Source organism: Typopeltis vanoorti, chromosome 12 (genome assembly GCF_054136105.1).
Source record: "Typopeltis vanoorti isolate ZY-2024b chromosome 12, IOZ_Tvanoo_1.0, whole genome shotgun sequence".
NCBI classification, from domain to species: domain Eukaryota; kingdom Metazoa; phylum Arthropoda; class Arachnida; order Uropygi; family Thelyphonidae; genus Typopeltis; species Typopeltis vanoorti.
Genome location: NC_143560.1, coordinates 87231743 through 87253278, shown reverse-complemented (window position 1 = coordinate 87253278; position 21536 = coordinate 87231743). Strand labels below are relative to the sequence as shown.

At 34.3% G+C, this 21536-nt stretch overlaps 1 protein-coding gene across 1 annotated transcript in view; it reads right to left on the bottom strand.

Annotated features, from left to right (window-relative positions):
* Positions 1-21536, bottom strand: part of LOC150100970 (putative ATP-dependent RNA helicase DDX10) — a 293342-nt gene that overhangs the window by 105244 nt on the left and 166562 nt on the right. The window contains exons 11-12 of the mRNA XM_090401236.1: positions 19132-19233; positions 14229-14316 (exon numbers count right to left, since the gene is read on the bottom strand). Coding sequence (XP_090257362.1) covers positions 14229-14316; positions 19132-19233 — 190 coding nt within the window. The remainder of the gene's footprint in view (positions 1-14228; positions 14317-19131; positions 19234-21536) is intronic.

Genomic DNA, 21536 nt, shown 5'->3' with positions numbered 1-21536 from the left:
TATAAAAAGAGAAATAAAACTGAATGTAGGAATAATAAAGGCATTTCATCACTGAGTGTTCCTGGTAAGATACATGAAAGTATACTTGAGAAACGATTGAGAAGGATTGTGAAAGAGAAGCTTGTGTAAAATCTTGTATAGACAGAATTTTAAATTAGATTCTTTCTATACCAATTGTACTTGGGAATTCAAATTAATTTAACATACTTGTAATTTTGGTTAATATTTAACTAATGACTTGCTGTACAACAACAAAGGACAAAGAAAAAATGTCTGAATGAATTGTAACAAAAGATTGTTAAGACAAAAAAAAATATCCCAGATGGGATTAAGAATAAGACCTAAGGCCATCACACACATGAAGGTCAAGAATGTACTTTCCCACTTTTACACAGCGACCTAAAAGACGGGAGGAAAGACCTCTATGAATCCCCAGGGGAAAGCAAGAACTGAGGTTGATTGAGCAGCATAAAAGGGGGAAGACATCGAAAGAAAAGAGCACAGGAAGTTTTTTTCGAGGAAGGTCAGTAGTCATGAAGAGGGTTCATTTCGGAAAAGGTGAGTTGAGTTAGCTAGAAGACTGCTTAGGAGGAGAGGTCGTTTCGATGGTTGTCGCTGGATAAGTTCCTTTTTGCCCAGTTTCTGTTCCGACTCCCGGTTCGAGTATATCCTGCTGATTCTAGGTTAAGTGACCCCGTTCCAGCCAACAGATGCCCGAAGATGCTAGATGGGTCGTTTATGCAGTGTAGAAAGTAAATTCTGGATTTCCAGCCGCCAAGGTTCCTGATGATCTCTGCCTGTGGAAGTTTCCTCGTCGATGTCGGAAACGGTGCCCGTGTGTGTAAGTAAGAATCAGAAGGAAGATGATAATGAGTTCAAGGGTCTACTGATATGGACTAGATGACTCAATACCAAGGTCTATTATATGTGATTTAACTAGAAGCAGAGATTGCTCAGCTGTTTGTTTGTTAGTATTACTTCAGGACTGAAGGCAATTAGCTAACCATTGAGAAATAACTTGTTTAATTGTGTGAAATAAGATAGTGTTGTGACAAGGTGAAAGTTAATGTGTGTAATGTTATTTATTCTCTAAGCTTGCCTGTGGAATAGTAGGTGTAGGTCTGCTATGTTGTATGACTTAAGTATTACCTTAGCCTGTTTACTTTAAGGAGAATTGTTGAACTAGATTGGAAAATTTAAGATCTAAGTTAATCTTGTGAGGGAATCTTGTGTGCTTAGTGTTAACTTTATTGTACTCTAATTAGCATGAATAAATTCTTTTGTTTGTCAAATAACTTGTCTGATTCCTATATGTCAATGCACTTCTCATAAAAAGACAGAACCTGTGTGACCTAGGGAGATAAGTAGCCACGACTGAAGAATAGGGTATTGCGTTGCTTGATATAGTGATAAGTGTAAGAGATATTTCCGTGCCTTGCTGAGTGGTTTTTTTTTTTTTTTGAGGAAGGATATTTAAGTCTTATCTATGATTTCTGATGGCGCAGTTATAATAAATAAAATAAATTTTTCAGAAATCAATAAAGAAAAACTCTTACTGTTTAGACAAAGGGACTGACTCCAGCCAGAGGCAATTCCTATGTTTTAGAATTTCACGCACGTGATTAAGCATAGTTACGACATTGAGAATAGGGAGGGGGGGTTTAACTGAAAGAAAGGATTAACTGTAGTAGACTAAATCATGCAACGGATTAAGAACGACGGAGTCACGATTGTTAAGTATAATAAGTTAAGTGAGTTGAAATAAACAAGATAAATAAATATATATTTAACAAAGTATAGAATCAAAACTTAAAGAAATTAAGTATCATATATATTACAAATACAGAAGACACACGAATTTTATACTTGGTGAAGAACAAGCTGGATTCAGGACAAATAGAGGCTGTCAGGATCAGATTTTCACTTTACGACAGATAATTGAGAAATCATGAATATAACAAAGATCTGTATTAAAGTTTTGTAGATCTGGAAAAGGCATATGACAAGGTGCCAAGAGAGAAGCTATTCTAAATGCTACAGTTATATGGTGTTAATGGGGCATTATATCAAGCAATACTTAGTCTTTATTTGAGTTGTAAGTCAGCAGTTAGAATTGAAGGAAGTACAGGAAGGTGGTTTAATGTTAAATCTGGTGTCAGACAAGGATGTACATTATCTCCTCTCTTATTCATTATCTATATGGATCACATTATGAAGGAAAGTGGTATTAAACATGATATCAAAATTGGAATGTTAATGTCAGCTCTTTGCTTTATGCAGATGATGTCATACTTCTAAATCTGCTACAAGTCTGCAAGATTACCTGATTAAATTGAATAACTGTTGTAATAGATATGGTATGAAGGTCAGCATTAAAAAGACAAAGACAATGAAAATATCAACTGCATTGTGAATGGAGAACTATAGAAGAAGTAAAACATTTCAGCTATTTAGGCACGATTTTTAGTGAAGATGGTAAGTTAAATATGGAAATTGACAACAGAATCAATAAAGCTGGTATGGTAGGAAGCCAACTGAATAAATTCATATGCAATAAGAGAGAAATTAGCCAAAACACTAAATTAGCTATATACAAGACAGTGTTTAAACCAATTTTAACTTATGGATCTGAGAGTTGGGTCAGAAATAAAACACTTGACCAAAGAGTAGAGACTCAGATATGAGAGTCCTGAGAAAGATTAGGGGCATGAACAGATGGCATCAATGGCAATATCATATTAAAAACGAAGATATTAGGAAAGAACTTGATATTGTCAACATCCAGGAATGCATTAACAGAGCTAATCTCAGGTGGTATGGGGTCACTTAAGCAGAATGGTAGAGGAAAGATTAGCAAAACAAGTGTTCTCTGTCTCTGGAATAAGACCCAGAGGAAGACCAAGATATAGGTGGATTGATAAAGTAAAAAGTGCCTTAGAAGACAGAAATATAACACCTGATAATATTGGAGTCTTGACATTTAACAGACTGATTTGGAGGAAAATTTTAGACAGGAAGTTAGTAATGATGTAAATTTTTAATGTAGTATTATCATATCTGTATACCCCTTGAGGGTATATATATCAGGAATTAGATGATGATGATATAATGAACAAAATTAAATAAAACTTACTATGCAACTCGCAAGCATTCAGTGAGTATGACTATATCCCAAAACAGTTAGTTAATACCGAGAGAAATATCCAAATAAGAAAAATGCCCCAATGTGAATCGGTATTTTCATCTCAGTTTCAAATTTAATGAATAATTTGTGGGAGAAAGACTAATAATCTAAATATGTTTAAAATAATGACAATCAAAGCTCATTATAAAAGCTTACAAAATAATATTTTGTACAAATCACCATGAACAAGAATAACCATATTTGCTTGAAATATAAAATAAAGAGAAGGTCTGGTATAACTTTTTCTAGTGTTTCAAAAAAAAAAAAAAAAAAAAAAAAAAAAAAAAAAAAAAAAAATGGAGGGTGCGCGCGTGCGTGTGTGTGGGGAGGTGATGAACCAATTGTGATATCCCGAAAGAAAGAAAAAAAAAAAGGCACCAGAATTATTAGAAACAGAAGTAAATTGAGAAATTAACCAAATGAAGCTTTAAGAATTGACCTTATCTCTTCAGAGTTGTTAAACATATGGAATGTCAAACTGACAAAATTAACAAGGTCCTTTATTCTGGTATGATCACAAATAAGTGACTAACTAGAAAGATAGCAGACAAGAATGTAACAATAACCAACCAATGACCATACTCCATATGTAAAATTTTTATTAGAATGTTGAATTCAAATAACCAGAATATATGAATAATCTGGATTTAGAAAAAAAATAGGACTGCTATTGAGAAGATCTTCAATATTTTGTTGACTTTGGCTTTTTTTTTTTTTTTTTGACAAGCATTTGACTTTGTTAATAGAGAAAAATGACACACACACACACACACACAGAATAAAGATATAGATTATGAAATAATACTTGGAATACTAACTGTATACACTGCTAAGAAATAAGCCAACGAACACCATAGTGCCATAGTGTGAAGAACAAACAGCCATGGTGCCCATCTTAATAAGATGCTGCGATGACTGCAGCAATCCTACAAGGCATACTTTTCACAAACATACAATAGCGATTAATGAGGTCATGGACTGTTTAGGGAGTGGGGGGGGATGTCCCTTGATCTCAACCGATGCAACAGTTCACCCCACAGATGTTCAATAGAGTTGAGATCAGAGTTCTGTGAAGGTCAGTCAAGTGTGGTAATGTGTATGTCCACAAATCAAGCAGTTACAGCAGCAGCAGCAACCTTATGATACGGTGCACTGTTTTGCTGAAAGAGATCGGTCAGTTTTGTAGAAATGTTAAGAATTTCTACAAATTTCATTCTGGATAATGCAATGCTAGGAACCATTGCATTATCCAGAATGTTCAGATACCTTTTGGAATTCAATGTTCATAGCACCACAAACAGAGATCACAGACCAAACCAGGAAAAACAGGTCCATACATCACACAGCCACCTCCATATTTCATAGTTAAGGTTGCACACTCTGTTAAGAGATGTCTGGGCATCCACCACACTCATCCATCTGCTTGGTAGAGGGTGTAGCATGATTCATCACTCCACCTGTGTCACTATGCAACACAGGTACAAAAGTTTCTGGATGACACTTTCACAGGCAAGTGGATTGGTAGAGGAGGTGCTCTTGCTTGGCCACCTGACCTGACTCTGTTAAGACTTTCTTATGGAGTCACATCAAAACAGTTGTGTATGATTCAAAACATGCTTCTCTCAATGACCTTAAGACTAAAATTACAAAATGCAATCAGTGCAGTCAAACTGCTCAGCAACTACTAAACGTTTTCCAGAACTTCGAAGATCACGTAGTTTTATGCATGGCACAAGATGGTGGTCATGTTGAGCACTAATAAGAAAAAAATCATTGTAGATAAAACTTAATTACATACTCTTTAAGCTATTATATACTATAAATCTGTAACTTTTATAATGTTGGACCTATTAAAGTTTAAAACTGCACTAAGAATTATGGGTCACCCTGTACTGTTTACTTGCAAAAAGAAGGCACAGCCATGAGCTTGCTATTATCCCCACCAATTGCGACTTTTATATAGAATCTTTGGAGCAACGTGATTTAACTAAATTCCTTTACTTTAAAACCCAAAGTGTGGCTTAGGTATACATTGACAATGTTTTCATTATCTGGTCCCATGGCCACCAGACATTAGACACTTTTCTAAGCCATCTAAACAAACAACACCAACACATACAATTTACAAATGAAATTAAAAGTCAGAACACACTTCTTTTTCTAGATACACTTGTCAAACATCTTATTTCTGGCAGTCTTTCTTTCAATGTAAGCTTACACATACTGGCCAATATATACACATGAACTCTTACCACTACCCAACACAAAAACTGGATGTCATTAACACATTAAAAACAAGGTTTTAAAGATTTGCTCCAATGAGCAAGCACTTAAACATGAATTAAAAGTTATCAGCAATACCTTCCTAAGAAATGGCTACAGCAAAAATACTATAAACAAAATTTTTCAGAAGACCCACTTAAAAATAAAAATAAACTACATTATATACATAATAAAATTGTAGCCATTCCATACATTAAAGGGATATCAGATAAAATAAACAGAATAATGCACAAATACAACCTTAATGTCACCTTTAAACTTCCTGCAAAACTAAAGAACCTATTCAACTCCTTGAAGGATCCATTCCCTCCACTGGCCCACTTTGGAGTATATTCATTGCACCTGTAATTTGCCTTATATAGGTGAAACAGGATTCACAATTTCTACCAGAAAAAAGGAACATAAATGGCACATTAAATTTAAATCTGAATACTCTACACAGAATTTACTGGAAAGGTATCTGTTCTTTACATCACATCAAAACATGGTGTGAGCGCAAATTTAAAGAAGCCTGTGAAATGCTTATCAACCACCCTAATTTTAAATAATGGTGGTCTAAAAATCCAAAGAATATGGATGGCACATATTCTACCTCATAACCTTTTGTTCTAAGAGTTGATTATAATCCAGGATCTTAACTTTAATATAACAAACACTTATAAAGCAATATTGGTGGCCTAATTATTGATTAGGCCACCAATATTGCTTTATTTTTTATTTATATTTTTTTTATAGGTCAGGCCAGTATAATAACAGTTAATCAAATCATTGTCATTTTGGCATACTGTTTGAAATGTAATATAGCTTGTATTTCTATACTCTAGATGATGATCTTTAATATTAAGGTCAAAACATCAGGAAATTAAAGTAATTATTTCTAACATGGTTGTAGTCTCCATAATTTACCAAAATGAATACCGATCACCTTGGAACATTAAAGGAAAAGTCATCTGGTATATGGTCTGCAGACCACATCTCTAGTTTTCATTTTTGACATATTTTTAATGACTGACTGTTATGTAAAGGCATACATAAAGTGTTATTTTAAGACATATAGTGGGTGTCCACTTACAGTGATTAACTGGGTCTAAAAAATGTCATAGGAAGTGAATCTCATGATCGGCAAGCAATGGAGACCAGTTTGTTTTGTTTTGTTTTAAAAAAATAAGCACAACTATACATTATATGTAATAAAAAAAAACCTAAAAATATTAAACAAAAATTTAAATGAAAAAGTATTGGAAGCTTGATCAAAATCAAAAAATATTCCCCATTTATGAACAAAACTGAAAAGGTTTTGCTCATGAATGTGCACAAATTGGTTTATAAAACAGTACCACATTCACACTCCCATCTTGTTCAATTATGTATTCAGGCCCTAGAACATTTATATTCACTAGTTTTGCATTGGTTTAAAAAAACAGATTCACTAGCATCACTTCTTTTCTTGTGAGTATTTGGTAACTAGGCAAATGATTCACTAATTCAAAAACTTATACTGAATCACTAAAATTAGCTTTTAATAACAAGACTCTACTATTTAAATGTTTCAAAATCCCAAAACAGGCAAAGCATGTACATCTGTATGTACTATGAGTGCAAGGTTGTGACTGAGAGTGTCAAGTGCAATGTATGACCATTGAATATTTTCTTACATCTTTTGCACTTTGGTGCTACATCTTAAAATGAGATGTAAAGTCGAAGACCTCTTATTTATCTCTGAAACAAAAACAAATCTAATACATCATCATCAAATTCCTGCCATGTACCCTCAAGGGGTGTACAGGATATGACAGTACTACATGAAAAAATTACATCATTACTAACTTCCTATCTACAATTTTCCTCCAAATCAGTCTGTTACTTGTCAAGACTCCAACATTATCAGATCTTATATTTCTATCATCTAAGGCACTTTGTACCGTATCAATCCACCTATATCTTGGTCTTCCTCTGGGTCGTTTTCCTGCCAACCTGGCAGAGAACACTTGTTTTGCTAATCTTTCCTCTCCCATTCTATTTAAGTAACCATACCATCTGAGATTAGCTCTGCTAACGCATTCCTGGATGCTGACAATGTCAAGTTCTTTCCTAATATCCTCATTTTTACTATGATATTGCCATTGATGCCATCTGTTCATGCCTCTAATTTTTCTCAGGACTCTCATATCTGCGGTTTCTAGTCTTTGGTCAAGTGTTTTACTTCTAACCCAGATCTCAGATACATAAGTTAAAATTGGTTTGAACACAGTCTTGTATACAGCTAATTTAGTGTTCCGACTAATTTCTTTCTTATTCCATATGAATTTATTCAATTGACTTCCCATGATACCAGCTTTGCTGATTCTGTTGTCTATTTCTATATTTAGTTTACCATCTTCAGTAAAAATTGTGCCTAAGTAGCTGAAATGTTTTACTTGTTCCACAGGTTCTCCATTCACAACACAGTTGACATTTTCAATGATTCTGCCTATTTTCATTATCTTTGTCTTTTTATTGCTGACCTTCATACCATATCTATTACAACAGCTATTCAATTTAGTCAGAGAATCTTGCAGACTTGTAGCGGATTTATTTAGAAGTATAACATCATCTGCATAAAGCAAAGAGCTGACATTAACATCTCTAATTTTGATATCAGGTTTAATACCACATTCCTTCATAATGTGATCCATATAGATAATGAATAACAGAGGGGATAATGTACATCCTTGTCTCACACCAGATTTAACATTAAACCATCTTTCTGTACTTCCTTCAATTCTAACTGCTGACTCACAACTCAAATAAAGACTAAGTATTGCATGATATAATGCCCCATTGACACCATATAACTGCAGCGTATTGAATAGCTTCTCTCTTGGCACCTTGTCATATGCCGTTTCCAAATCGATAAAACTTAAATACAGATCTTTGTTATATTCCCATGCTTTCTCGACTATTTGTCATAAAGTGAAGATCTGATCCTGACAGCCTCTATTTGGCCTGAATCCAGCTTGTTCTTCACCAAGCTTTTCTTCCACAATTCTTCTCAACCGTTTCTCAAGTGTACTTGCATAGATCTTGCCAGGAACACTCAGTAGGGAAATACCTCTGTAATTCTCACATTCAGTTTTATTTCCCTTTTTATATATGGGTACTATGAGAGCTCTACTCCAATCATCGGGAATTCGTCCCTCTGTCCAGGCTTTCTGAACTATGCAGTGCAGCCACTGTAAGACTCTTATACCACCATACTTCAGCATTTCTGGTCGAATATCATCTACTCCTGCTGCCATTCCACATTTCAAGCCTTTGATGGCTTTTTCTACTTCAAGTATGGATATGTATTCCTGACTGCATGCCTGGTCAGTGTTTTTTTATCACTGTGCTGTCATCACTGCTTGTTTCATTTAGCAGTTTTTCAAAGTAATTACTCCATACTTCAAGGATATCTTTTTCTCCTGTTTTCATTTCACCTTTATCATCTCTAATTCCTTTTACAGCACTCTTTCCTCCATTCCTAAGCTTCTTCAACAACGTCCAGATTATTTTGCCACCTTCTTGATATTTATTTTCTATATTCTTGCCAAAGTCCTCCCATGACTTTTGTTTAGCTAGTTTTACACACTGTTTAGCTTTCTTTCATTTGTCTCTGTATTCTCTATGAGCACAAGCTGACTTATTTGCCAAGAACTTTTGATATGCTTTCTTCTTTTCCTTCACTGCTTCTTTAACTTCCTGTGTCCACCAGGGAGTTCTGATTTTTTTATCCTTGCACACAACCTCACCACATGCCTCTCTGGCAGAATCAATCAATGTTTCCTTCAGAGTTTGCCACTGAATCTCCAAGGTTTGATTCCTGTTCTCAAACTCTTTCATTTTCTTTTCAATAATATTTCTGTATTTTAGTCTACAGTTCACATCTGAGAGCTGCTGAACTTTTATTCGCTTTAAAACTTTCTTACATGTTATTTTTTTCAATATGAAATTCAATTTTATCCTGCTCAAGACTAAATAGTGATCACTTCCAATTTCAAATCCTCTGTACACTCTGGTGTCCTGCACCAGGGAGAAAACATCACTATCAACAATAACATAGTCAATGAGACTTTTCTTATTCCTAGCCTCTTCTCTCCATGTGAATTTGTGCACATTTTTATGTTGGAACATGGTGTTAGTAATAACCAGTCCATGTCCTGAGCAGAAATCCAACAGATATTTGCCATTATTATTAGCTTTGCTCTTTTCTCCAAATTTTCCCAAAATATTTTTGTATGTCTCACAATCATTTCCTACTCTACTATTTAGATCCCCAACAAGGACCAACTTTTCCCTTTTCATTGTGTCAGTTGCTTCTTCTAAAGCCTCAAAAAATTCCTCCACTTCTACCTTAGTAGAACCTTTTGTGGGACCATAGGCACAAATAAGTCTCATTGTCCAGTTCCCCATTCTCATATTTGCCCACATGCCAAATGTGGGTAAAAATTTGATGGGTTTGAAAAATACATTGAGTGCATATTTCTGTTTAAACCATATTGTATGCAGTGATATTTTGTCGATTAAATGCTTTACTCTAAAGTACATATTGTTGATAATAGACATTATCAAATTTAACTCTTTCCAATCGCACAGAGGTGGGGGGGATGATTTATTTATTTAAAGAATTTTTTTCTGTGTTGCGCACCTTGGAAAATCATCATTAAGTGGATTTAAAATTTGAATTCTGTGTTACAAAAGAAAATTCACAATAAGCAGACCTCCACCGTGCTTTGAATCCTTAGTTGGTGAAAGCTGTGTGCATTTATAAATCTTTTTATAAATTTTCTTAAAAACACTTTTTAAAAAGTATTTTTAGGAAAAGACTTCACATAATTGTATTTATATAATGCTTCTGCAGTTTGCTCTCTTTTCCCCCATACTCTCAGTTGCTATATCATTCTGCTTTGTTCCTACTCTAGCATTTAGATCACCTATAATTATAATTTGCCAGAGAGGCATGTGGTGAGGTTGTCTGTAAGGATAAAAAAATCAGAACTCCCTGGTGGACACAGGAAGTTAACGAGGTAGTGAAGGAAAAGAAGAAAGCATACCAAAAGTTCCTGGCAAATAAGTCAGCATGTGCTCTTAGAGAATATAGAGACAAATGCAAGAATGCTAAACACTGTGTAAAACTAGCTAAACAAAAGTCATGGGAGGACTTTGGCAAGAATATAGAAAATAAATATCAAGAAGGTGGCAAAATATTTTGGAGGTTGTTGAAGAAGCTTAAGAATGGAGGAAAGAGTGCTGTAAAAGGAATTAGAGATGATAAAGGTGACATGAAAACGGGAGAAAAAGATATCCTTGAAGTATGGAGTAATTACTTTGAAAAACTGCTAAATGAAACAAGCAGTGATGACAGCACAGTGATAAAAAAACACTGACCAGGCATGGAGTCAGGAATATATATCCATACTTGAAGCAGAAAAAGCCATCAAAGGCTTGAAATGTGGAAAGGCAGCAGGAGTAGATGATATTCAACCAGAAATGCTGTAGTATGGTGGTATAAGAGTCTTACAGTGGCTGCACTGCATAGTTCAAAAAGCCTGGACAGAGGGACGAATTCCCGATGACTGGAGTAGAGCTCTCATAGTACCCATATATAAAAAGGGAAATAAAACTGAATGTGAGAATTACAGAGGTATTTCCCTACTGAGTGTTCCTGGCAAGATCTATGCAAGTACACTTGAGAAACAGTTGAGAAGAATTGTGGAAGAAAAGCTTGGTGAAGAACAAGCTGGATTCAGGCCAAATAGAGGCTGTCAGGATCAGATCTTCACTTTATGACAAATAGTCGAGAAAGCATGGGAATATAACAAAGATCTGTATTTAAGTTTTGTCGATCTGGAAAAGGCATATGACAAGGTGCCAAGAGAGAAGCTATTCAATACGCTGCAGTTATATGGTGTGAATGGGGCATTATATCAAGCAATACTTAGTCTTTATTTGAGTTGTAAGTCAGCAGTTAGAATTGAAGGAAGTACAGGAAGATGGTTTAATGTTAAATCTGGTGTGAGACAAGGATGTACATTATCCCCTCTGTTATTCATTATCTATATGGATCACATTATGAAGGAAAGTTTGATTAAACATGATATCAAAATTGGAGATGTTAATGTCAGCTCTTTGCTTTATGCGGATGATGTTATACTTCTAAATAAATCCGCTACAAGTCTGCAAGATTCTCTGACTAAATTGAATAGCTGTTGTAATAGATATGGTATGAAGGTCAGCAATAAAAAGACAAAGACAATGAAAATAGGCAGAATCATTGAAAATGTCAACTGTGTTGTGAATGGAGAACCTGTGGAACAAGTAAAACATTTCAGCTACTTAGGCACAATTTTTACTGAAGATGGTAAACTGAATATAGAAATAGACAACAGAATCAGCAAAGCTGGTATGGTGGGAAGTCAAATGAATAAATTCATATGGAATAAGAGAGAAATTAGTCGGAACACTAAATTAGCTGTATACAAGACAGTGTTCAAACCAGTTTTAACTTATGGATCTGAGAGCTGGGTCAGAAGTAAAACACTTGACCAAAGACTAGAGACCACAGATATGAGAGTCCTGAGAAAGATTATAGGCGTGAACAGATGGCATCAATGGCAATATCATATTAAAAACGAGGATATTAGGAAAGAATCTGACATTGTCAGCATCCTGGAATGCATTAGCAGAGCTAATCTCAGGTGGTATGGTCACTTAAATAGAATGGGCGAGGAAAGATTAGCAAAACAAGTGTTCTCTGCCAGGTTGGCAGCAAAACGACCCAGAGGAAGACCAAGACATAGGTGGATTGATACGGTACACGATAGAAATATAAGATCTCATAATGTTGGAGTCTTGACAAGTAACAGACTGATTTGGAGGAAAATTGTAGATAGGAAATTAATGATGATGTAATTTTTTTCATGTAGTACTATCATATCCTGTACAACCCTTGAGGGTACATGGCAGGAATTTGATGATGATGATGATAATGATGATAATTATAATTTTCTTCAGATCATTAATACTATGAGCAGAAACCAATATTCCTGAAATTCATTCATTATAGTATCAGACACATCATCTGTTGGTAAATAAATTGTTACAATAACAATTAGACGATTATCTATTTTCAATTCTGACAACATTATTCTTTCATGTTAACCACAGATACTCTGCCCTCTCAGGTTTAACTATTGTGATGTTAATTTTCCATCATCTTTTCAATTTCAGTTAATATTCTGATAATTATTTTATAATTCTCCAACTGATGTAGCATTTCACTATCATTCTTAATTTTTGTATATTCTGTAACTTAAGCTGTGTTCTATTCGGACCATCCAGTTTAAGTTCCAGGTTTTTAGCTGAAGATATGAAAGTGAGATACTAGCTAGTTCACTGCCCAATCTGTGTTTGGATGACCCAAGGGTTGGCATTAGTCTTTAGCCTCCGTTATAATTTGATTAACTTCGGTAGCAACCATGAGTTAAAATTTTTGTCTACACAGATGAAACTTGCTGATGCACCTAACAATGAATTCTTTTGTGAAGATTCAAGTCTATAAGGAAAACTACATATACACACACCACAAAGTATTAAGTATAATAAGAGCATAACAATCATATTAAAAAGTAACAAAACCATATATTAATGGCTTTTTACAGTATGCAAATACCAATATTTGTATAATGTAATACAAATTTATAGCATAATATAATTTTATTCAAATTTATTTATAATATGATTTATAAGTAAATTTAATATAAAATTAAATTTATACCTGTAACACCAAAACAAAAATTGGGAAAAACTGTGGGATGAAAAATTATAAAAACTAAAGCAAAATCCAGCATACAAAAATATATGATAAATCTTGTTCATAATTTTGCTTTTGTGATTACTAAATACACTAATATATTTCTCTAATAATTTCTTCTTAAATGTCAGAGCTTAGAAAGTTTATCTGAAGTTTCAACTATTACGAAGATATTCTGAAAAGATTCTAACACAACACACATAACTAGGCATTTTAACTTTTTCAAAGAAATATTTTAAAATATCTTTAAAATATTTTTGTACTACCCTAAGTCTGAGATATTATTATTATTTGACACCTCTAGGGAGTCCAAGGACTCATTGAGGGAGGGCACCTGCTCCACAACTCCGTCTCCACCATTCAACCATGAACTGACCACAACTACACCGATGCCATCTACCGCTGATCACCACTGGTATTTCCACAGACAATCACAAACATTCATGCCCATGGTGGGATTCGAACCTGCAGCCTTTTGGCTGGAGAGCGGATACACTATCCACTCGGCCAACAAATATTTATCCTGTTGGGACAAGTATTTTGTCATTCAGTATAATCTTTTAAAGAGTACTGTTCGTCTGATGATCATTTCAAAACTTACCACTGAAGACTAGGTTATAAACAAAAAAAAGTCTAATGATATTATTTGTGAGACTTATTTTTTTTAATTTTACAAGCAACCTTTCAATTCATTTGGTAACATTTTAGCATATCAGGCTTTATGTTTTTCATAATTATTCTGCATGAATTATAAAACACTCATAAACTTAAAAGAATTATGTTGCTGTTTTTAAAAATATTTTTCAACATCTGAAAGCAGAAGACAAAAATAAAATCATGTTTTAAACTGTTCTATCTATTTGGATAAAGGAAACATAAAAAAAAAAAATCTGAATTTAGATCTTTTGATAAAGTAAAATGAAAACTTACTCTTTGGGCAGTTTCCTTCATAACACAATCTCGGGCACAATAAGCTTCAAGTTTCCTTTGAATTGAAGTAAATCGACTTGGATTCACACTGAAATATTACAATGTATCCTAAAATATTTGATTGCTATATTAAAAAGAAGTAGAAGATGAAAAATAGTTTCCTCTTCTCTATAATTTATATTACTGTTTATATACCAATCTTTAAACAGCAGTGATTTTATATTAAATTACGTGAAATTGTAAGTGTTCACTTTAAGCAGAATTCTTTTAAAATGATATGTTTTCAGACAAAAATTTGTTGACGCTTTGTTACATACTGCTCTTAAATTAAAACAACAATAAAAATAGAAAGCATATTTGGTGATGGAGCTACACCACTCTCAAAAATGCCAACCACAGGATCCAACAGCAACACATCAAGCTACTACATCGATCCATATATAAACATGAGCGTTTGTATAAAGAAAGTGATGAAGCCTTACGTCACAGACCCGATCTTAACCGTAACAACTGTATCACTATTCGAAAAGTCTGGGAAATTGTTATCCTCAACTGCATAAAATAAATTTATCAGTTATATTTTAATTTAATTTAATTACAGCCCAATAGTTTTTAATCCTTAAACATGCTACTGTATACATAGGGGAATTCCAATGTAAGCATGCCCACTAATGTTTTTTTTTTTAATGTAATTCCTATTGTTGTTTAACAGCTGTACTGATGATGTCTTACGATACTTAAGATGAAATATTTACATATTATTAAAAAGTTAATTACTGTGGCATACATGTGAATTTATAGTTACTACTGGCAATGCCACGCCTATAGAACATTATCTTGCTGGTACATGAAGGAGTTCTCTTGTGCAAGAGTTAATTCCATAAATATCACATGGATTTAACCAGGGGGTGCTTAAGGGTCAAAGCTGTATAACTGAGAGGAGACCTCCACATAGCCTTTAAAGGAATGCGGAGAACCGACCAGGGCTTCTGACCTAATGTCCAATCCTCGCCTTCTCGTGGTGCACCCTGTTGGGTATTTACTTTGATACTGAACGAACGAGGATGGGCTGGCAATTTGGGATTTAGCCGACCAAATTGTATTCTTATTGGTTAAACCAAAATAAAAAATGATGGTACAACATGACAAATTTTCATGCCGGCTGGGGCGTCGCCCGGTTAAACAAGGCCCCCGTTGTTTTCGCCAGGGAACCAGGGCGAACAGCGAAAAGTCAGCTACTGGAACAAATCTGAAAACAAACCCCAACTCAACATCACCAGAGTTAAAGATCGGTACTATCAACGTAAGAAGCCTGAATGGCAAAGAAATGGAGCTAGCTGAGGAATTAGATAAGTACCAGATCGACATAATAGGGGTGACTGAAACAAAAAAGACCAAAACTGGTGAGATCTTTCTGAGCAATAAATACAAAATGTTATATTCAGGCAATGACAATCAAGGAAAAGAAGGAGTAGCCATAGTATTCAACACAAAATATGAGGCTAATCTTCTTGAATGGCAGTCAGTCTCAAGTAGAGTAATGTGGACAAATATGAGAATGGGGAACTGGACAATGAGACTTATTTGTGCCTATGGTCCCACAGAAGGTTCTACTAAGGTAGAAGTGGAGGAATTTTTTGAGGCTTTAGAAAAAGCAACTGACACAATGAAAAAGGAAAAGTTGGTCCTTGTTGGGGATCTAAATAGTAGAGTAGGAAATGATTGTGAGACATACAAAAATATTTTGGGAAAATTTGGAGAAAAGAGCAAAGCTAATAATAATGGCAAATATCTGTTGGATTTCTGCTCAGGACATGGACTGGTTATTACTAACACCATGTTCCAACATAAAAATGTGCACAAATTCACATGGAGAGAAGAGGCTAGGAATAAGAAAAGTCTCATTGACTATGTTATTGTTGATAGTGATGTTTTCTCCCTGGTGCAGGATACCAGAGTGTACAGAGGATTTGAAATTGGAAGTGATCACTATTTAGTCTTGAGCAGGATAAAATTGAATTTCATATTGAAAAGAATAACATGTAAGAAAGTTTTAAAGCGAATAAAAGTTGAGCAGCTCTCAGATGTGAACTGTAGACTAAAATACAGAAATATTATTGAAAAGAAAATGAAAGAGTTTGAGAACAGGAATCAAACCTTGGAGATTAAGTGGCAAACTCTGAAGGAAACATTGATTGATTCTGCCAGAGAGGCATGTGGTGAGGTTGTGTGCAAGGATAAAAAAATTAGAACTCCCTGGTGGACACAGGAAGTCAAAGAGGCAGTGAAGGAAATGAAGAAAGCATATCAAAAGTTCCTGGCAAATAAGTCAGCTTTTACTCTTACAGAATACAGAGACAAATGTAAGAAAACTAAACAGTGTGTAAAACTAGCTAAACAAAAGTCATGGGAGGACTTTGGCAAGAATATAGAAAATAAATATCAAGAAGGTAGCAAAATATTCTGGAGGTTGTTGAAGAAGCTTAGGAATGGAGGAAAGAGTGCTGTAAAAGGAATTAGAGATGATAAAGGTGAAATGAAAACAGGAGAAAAAGATATCCTTGAAGTATGGAGTAATTACTTTGAAAAACTGCTAAATGAAACAAGCAGTGATGACAGCACAGTGGTAAAAAACACTGACCAGGCATGCAGTCAGGAATACATATCCATACTTGAAGTAGAAAAAGCCATCAAAGGCTTGAAATGTGGAAAGGCAGCAGGAGTAGATGATATTCGACCAGAAATGCTGAAGTATGGTGGTATAAGAGTCTTACAGTGGCTGCACTGCATAGTTCAGAAAGCCTGGACAGAGGGACGAATTCCCGATGATTGGAGTAGAGCTCTCATAGTACCCATATATAAAAAGGGAAATAAAACTGAATGTGAGAATTACAGAGGTATTTCCCTACTGAGTGTTCCTGGCAAGATCTATGCAAGTATACTTGAGAAACGGTTGAGAAAAATTGTGGAAGAAAAGCTTGGTGAAGAACAAGCTGGATTCAGGCCAAATAGAGGCTGTCAGGATCAGATCTTCACTTTACGACAAATAGTCGAGAAAGCATGGGAATATAACAAAGATCTGTATTTAAGTTTTGTCGATTTGGAAAAGGCATATGACAAGGTGCCAAGAGAGAAGCTATTCAAAACGCTGCAGTTATATGGTGTCAATGGGGTATTATACCAAGCAATACTTAGTCTTTATTTGAGTTGCAAGTCAGCAGTTAGAATTGAAGGAAGTACAGGAAGATGGTTTAATGTTAAATCTGGTGTGAGACAAGGATGTACATTATCCCCTCTGTTATTCATTATCTATATGGATCACATTATGAAGGAAAGTTTGATTAAACATGATATCAAAATTGGAGATGTTAATGTCAGCTCTTTGCTTTATGCGGATGATGTTATACTTCTAAATAAATCCGCTACAAGTCTGCAAGATTCTCTGACTAAATTGAATAGCTGTTGTAATAGATATGGTATGAAGGTCAGCAATAAAAAGACAAAGACAATGAAAATAGGCAGAATCATTGAAAATGTCAACTGTGTTGTGAATGGAGAACCTGTGGAACAAGTAAAACATTTCAGCTACTTAGGCACAATTTTTACTGAAGATGGTAAACTGAATATAGAAATAGACAACAGAATCAGCAAAGCTGGTATCGTGGGAAGTCAATTGAATAAATTCATATGGAATAAGAAAGAAATTAGTCAGAACACTAAATTAGCTGTATACAAGACTGTGTTCAAACCAATTTTAACTTATGGATCTGAGAGCTGGGTCAGAAGTAAAACACTTGACCAAAGACTAGAGACCGCAGATATGAGAGTCCTGAGAAAGATTAGAGGCGTGAACAGATGGCATCAATGGCAATATCATATTAAAAATGAGGATATTAGGAAAGAACTTGACATTGTCAGCATCCAGGAATGCGTTAGCAGAGCTAATCTCAGATGGTATGGTCACTTAAATAGAATGGGAGAGGAAAGATTAGCAAAACAAGTGTTCTCTGCCAGGTTGGCAGGAAAACGACCCAGAGGAAGACCAAGATATAGGTGGATTGATACGGTACAAAGTGCCTTAGACGATAGAAATATAAGATCTGATAATGTTGGAGTCTTGACAAGTAACAGACTGATTTGGAGGAAAATTGTAGATAGGAAGTTAGTAATGATGTAATTTTTTTCATGTAGTACTGTCATATCCTGTACACCACTTGAGGGTACATGACAGGAATTTGATGATGATGGATTTAACCAGAAAAATGCTGAATAGGATTCAGATCAAGTGATCTGAATCCTATTTAACATATATATATATAAAGTGAGTAATCAGTGAAAAATGGACCCAACCTTCCACTAATCCACAATCGAGAGATGCTATAATGTCTTCATGGGTTCTAACATTTCTGTAGCATGTTTGTCATCCTGTGGAATCAATGCTAAGAAGAATCATTTTTTTTGAAAGTTAAAGCAACAGGTGCATATGCATAATCAAAGCAAAAGTCTCTGATAACAGTTTAAGCCCTTTTAGCAGTGATTTATTTAGCATAGTTATTACTTTCTGAAATGCATCTTATATACTTTTTTAATGTCTACTCCATTTAGCATGCTATTATGAAATAAACAAATTGGAATCATATTTCCATAATAATGAACATATCATTTAATAAAATTTGAGACTAGCCAGTTCAGTGCCAACAATTAAGCACACTCATAGAAAGAGATTATGTTGCATCATTTCAAATGAATACTTGTACATTTCTCTACCAAACTATGTCATTATGAATGCTTCTTTCACAATATCTTAGCATCTGAATATAATAATAAAAATAAATATGTCCATATAACAGAGCACTTGATTGGTTAGGAATCATTTATATGGTAATCAATATTTCAACTATACCTAATTTTTTTTACTGGTATTAGACGCTGATGTAATTGTCTAACCATAGCTTCTTCTTCTGAGGGCAATAATACCAGAAGTGCATTACCTCCTTCCTTGTACCTAAAATGCAAAATTACCAAAAAATTACTATTAAAATTCACACTTAATAATTAAAATAAAATGGTTAATAGATCAGAAGAGGATTAACAACAAAAAAGTTTCCCATTATATGTATTTATTCTTAACTACAAGCAGTTTACTCTTGAGTTTTTAGTCTTGTATACAGCCATTATATCCTAACAGGAAGTTTTTGTTTCACTTATGAAGCAATAAAAATGAGCAGATATTACATGTTATAGTCTTTGCTTGAAAACAGTAAATTTATGGTAATTAGGATTAATTAAGGATGATGTTACAGGAAGAAAGATTTTGTGAATTCAAGGATGGAATGCAAAAATCTATGAAGTTAACAAATTCTAAACTTTTATGCAAACATAAACAGCATTAACCTGATTCCAAGTAAAAGACACAGACATGTACACAAATGGCACGTGTGTATGTTCAAAATATGCTTGCATACAATTTTGTTTCACCTGAACAGAAAGTCTGAAGTTGTATTTTTTGTCAATGCAGTTATTTCCTTATATTGCATGAAATATAAGGATTGCTTATGATGGCTCGTTTATCTATTTCTATACCTTGGTATGTGTTCCAAGAAGTAGTACACAGGTTACCTTGATAGCTCTTACAAATAATAACAGAATAGTTTTTCCAAACTGTTCTTTAGTTCCTATATTATCTTTAAAGGAAGTACTGCATGAATCTATTACATATCTTGGATCTTCTGGATCTTTTTTTTTTCTGTCATATTGTTAGTCATTTATCTCTTATTCTGTTTATAATGATCATCTTTAATTATCATACCATCTCAACACAATTCTTGAATATTAAACTACATTAAGAAAGAAACTTGGCAAATTTTCATTTAAAATGTTTCAGTGTGATTCTGCCATTCATACCTCTGATTAACTTCCTTAATACTACAGGATCAATTATTTTCATTCTCTCCCTCTGGTTAATTTCCACATCCATAATGTTATTTATAATATGATTATCTATTCACACCCAGTTCACATTTGTTTGTTTTTTTAAACTGATATCAGTTGTTTCCATTCTCTGATCATCCCTCTCCCTCCAGGGTTCAGTTCATAAATAACTTATTTAAATTTATTGACTTGATATTTCAATCTTTGCACATTAAGGCTGTCAATATATACAATGAGCTATATCTCATTCTAGTAAAGTATAATCTGAATGAAATAGTAATAGCTGACCTAGCTGAACCTCTCATGGATGGGAGGGGTTGGCGGAATTATATTAACTAAATTTTAATCCTCCTTGTTAAGCCTATATAGGAGACTGAAGAACTTATAGCACATTACTGCCATGTGTAGAAGTTGGAAAGAGAGAACAACTCTATTTTAAATAGTGGAGGTTCTTTGAGAAGTGCTAGGTCAGAACAGTTAACCCAGAGTGGAAGGAATGAAAGAAAACTTGATTTAATGGTTGTCTAGATGGGTTGTAAATGGATATTGAAAAGTGGTGTGCATGATTTTAAAAGATTTAAAGAAAAGTTGAGGAGTAATGAGTTTCAATTTGATGAGTAGTAAAGATGAGTACTTAATTTGAACTATGGATGAGGTAACTAAAGCTACAAGGTCTGTTTTTTTTTGTCTGTTTTGCAGGGGGAAAGATCCCAACTTCTCCATATAAAATTGGTTTCATTTTCAGATGCTGAAAATCCCTTATAAATATTTCTTGCAACCTAGTTTTTCCATTCTGAGACCACCCACAGTATCCATATATGATAGGCTTACAACTATTCATAGGTGGGATTCTCACTAAAACAAAAGTGTAGCATTACTCTTGCAACTGTATTGTGGATGTGCTGCATATTGCAAAGAAAACAAGAGAGTCCAAACCCTGTGAGCTAGCAGTCAAAATCAGTCTACAAGAGAGAGAGAGAGGGAGAAGGATAATAGATTATCAATACCTTCTGGAGAGCATTAAGAATTTTTAGAGAGGTATGGTTTTTGGCAAACCTCTCCAAAAGTGAGAACAATATTCTAAATTCAGAAAGATTTCAAATTTGCAGGGTTAGCAACTATATACAGGCAAGAAGTAACAAGTGAGTGAAAAAGAATACTTCTGAAGGTTGAGTTATAATATGTTAGCAATTCAACTGTGTTAGATTTAATGTCACAACTTCATACTGTGTAGTATTCTTTACTTAACACTTTCCATCTGAGGATGATAATATAAGGCAGGGCTCCAGAAATACAGTTTAAATCTACTAGCCAGAATAAAAGTTTACTCACCACCGGTCTACTTCATATGAATTTAGTTACAGGTGATGAATGTTA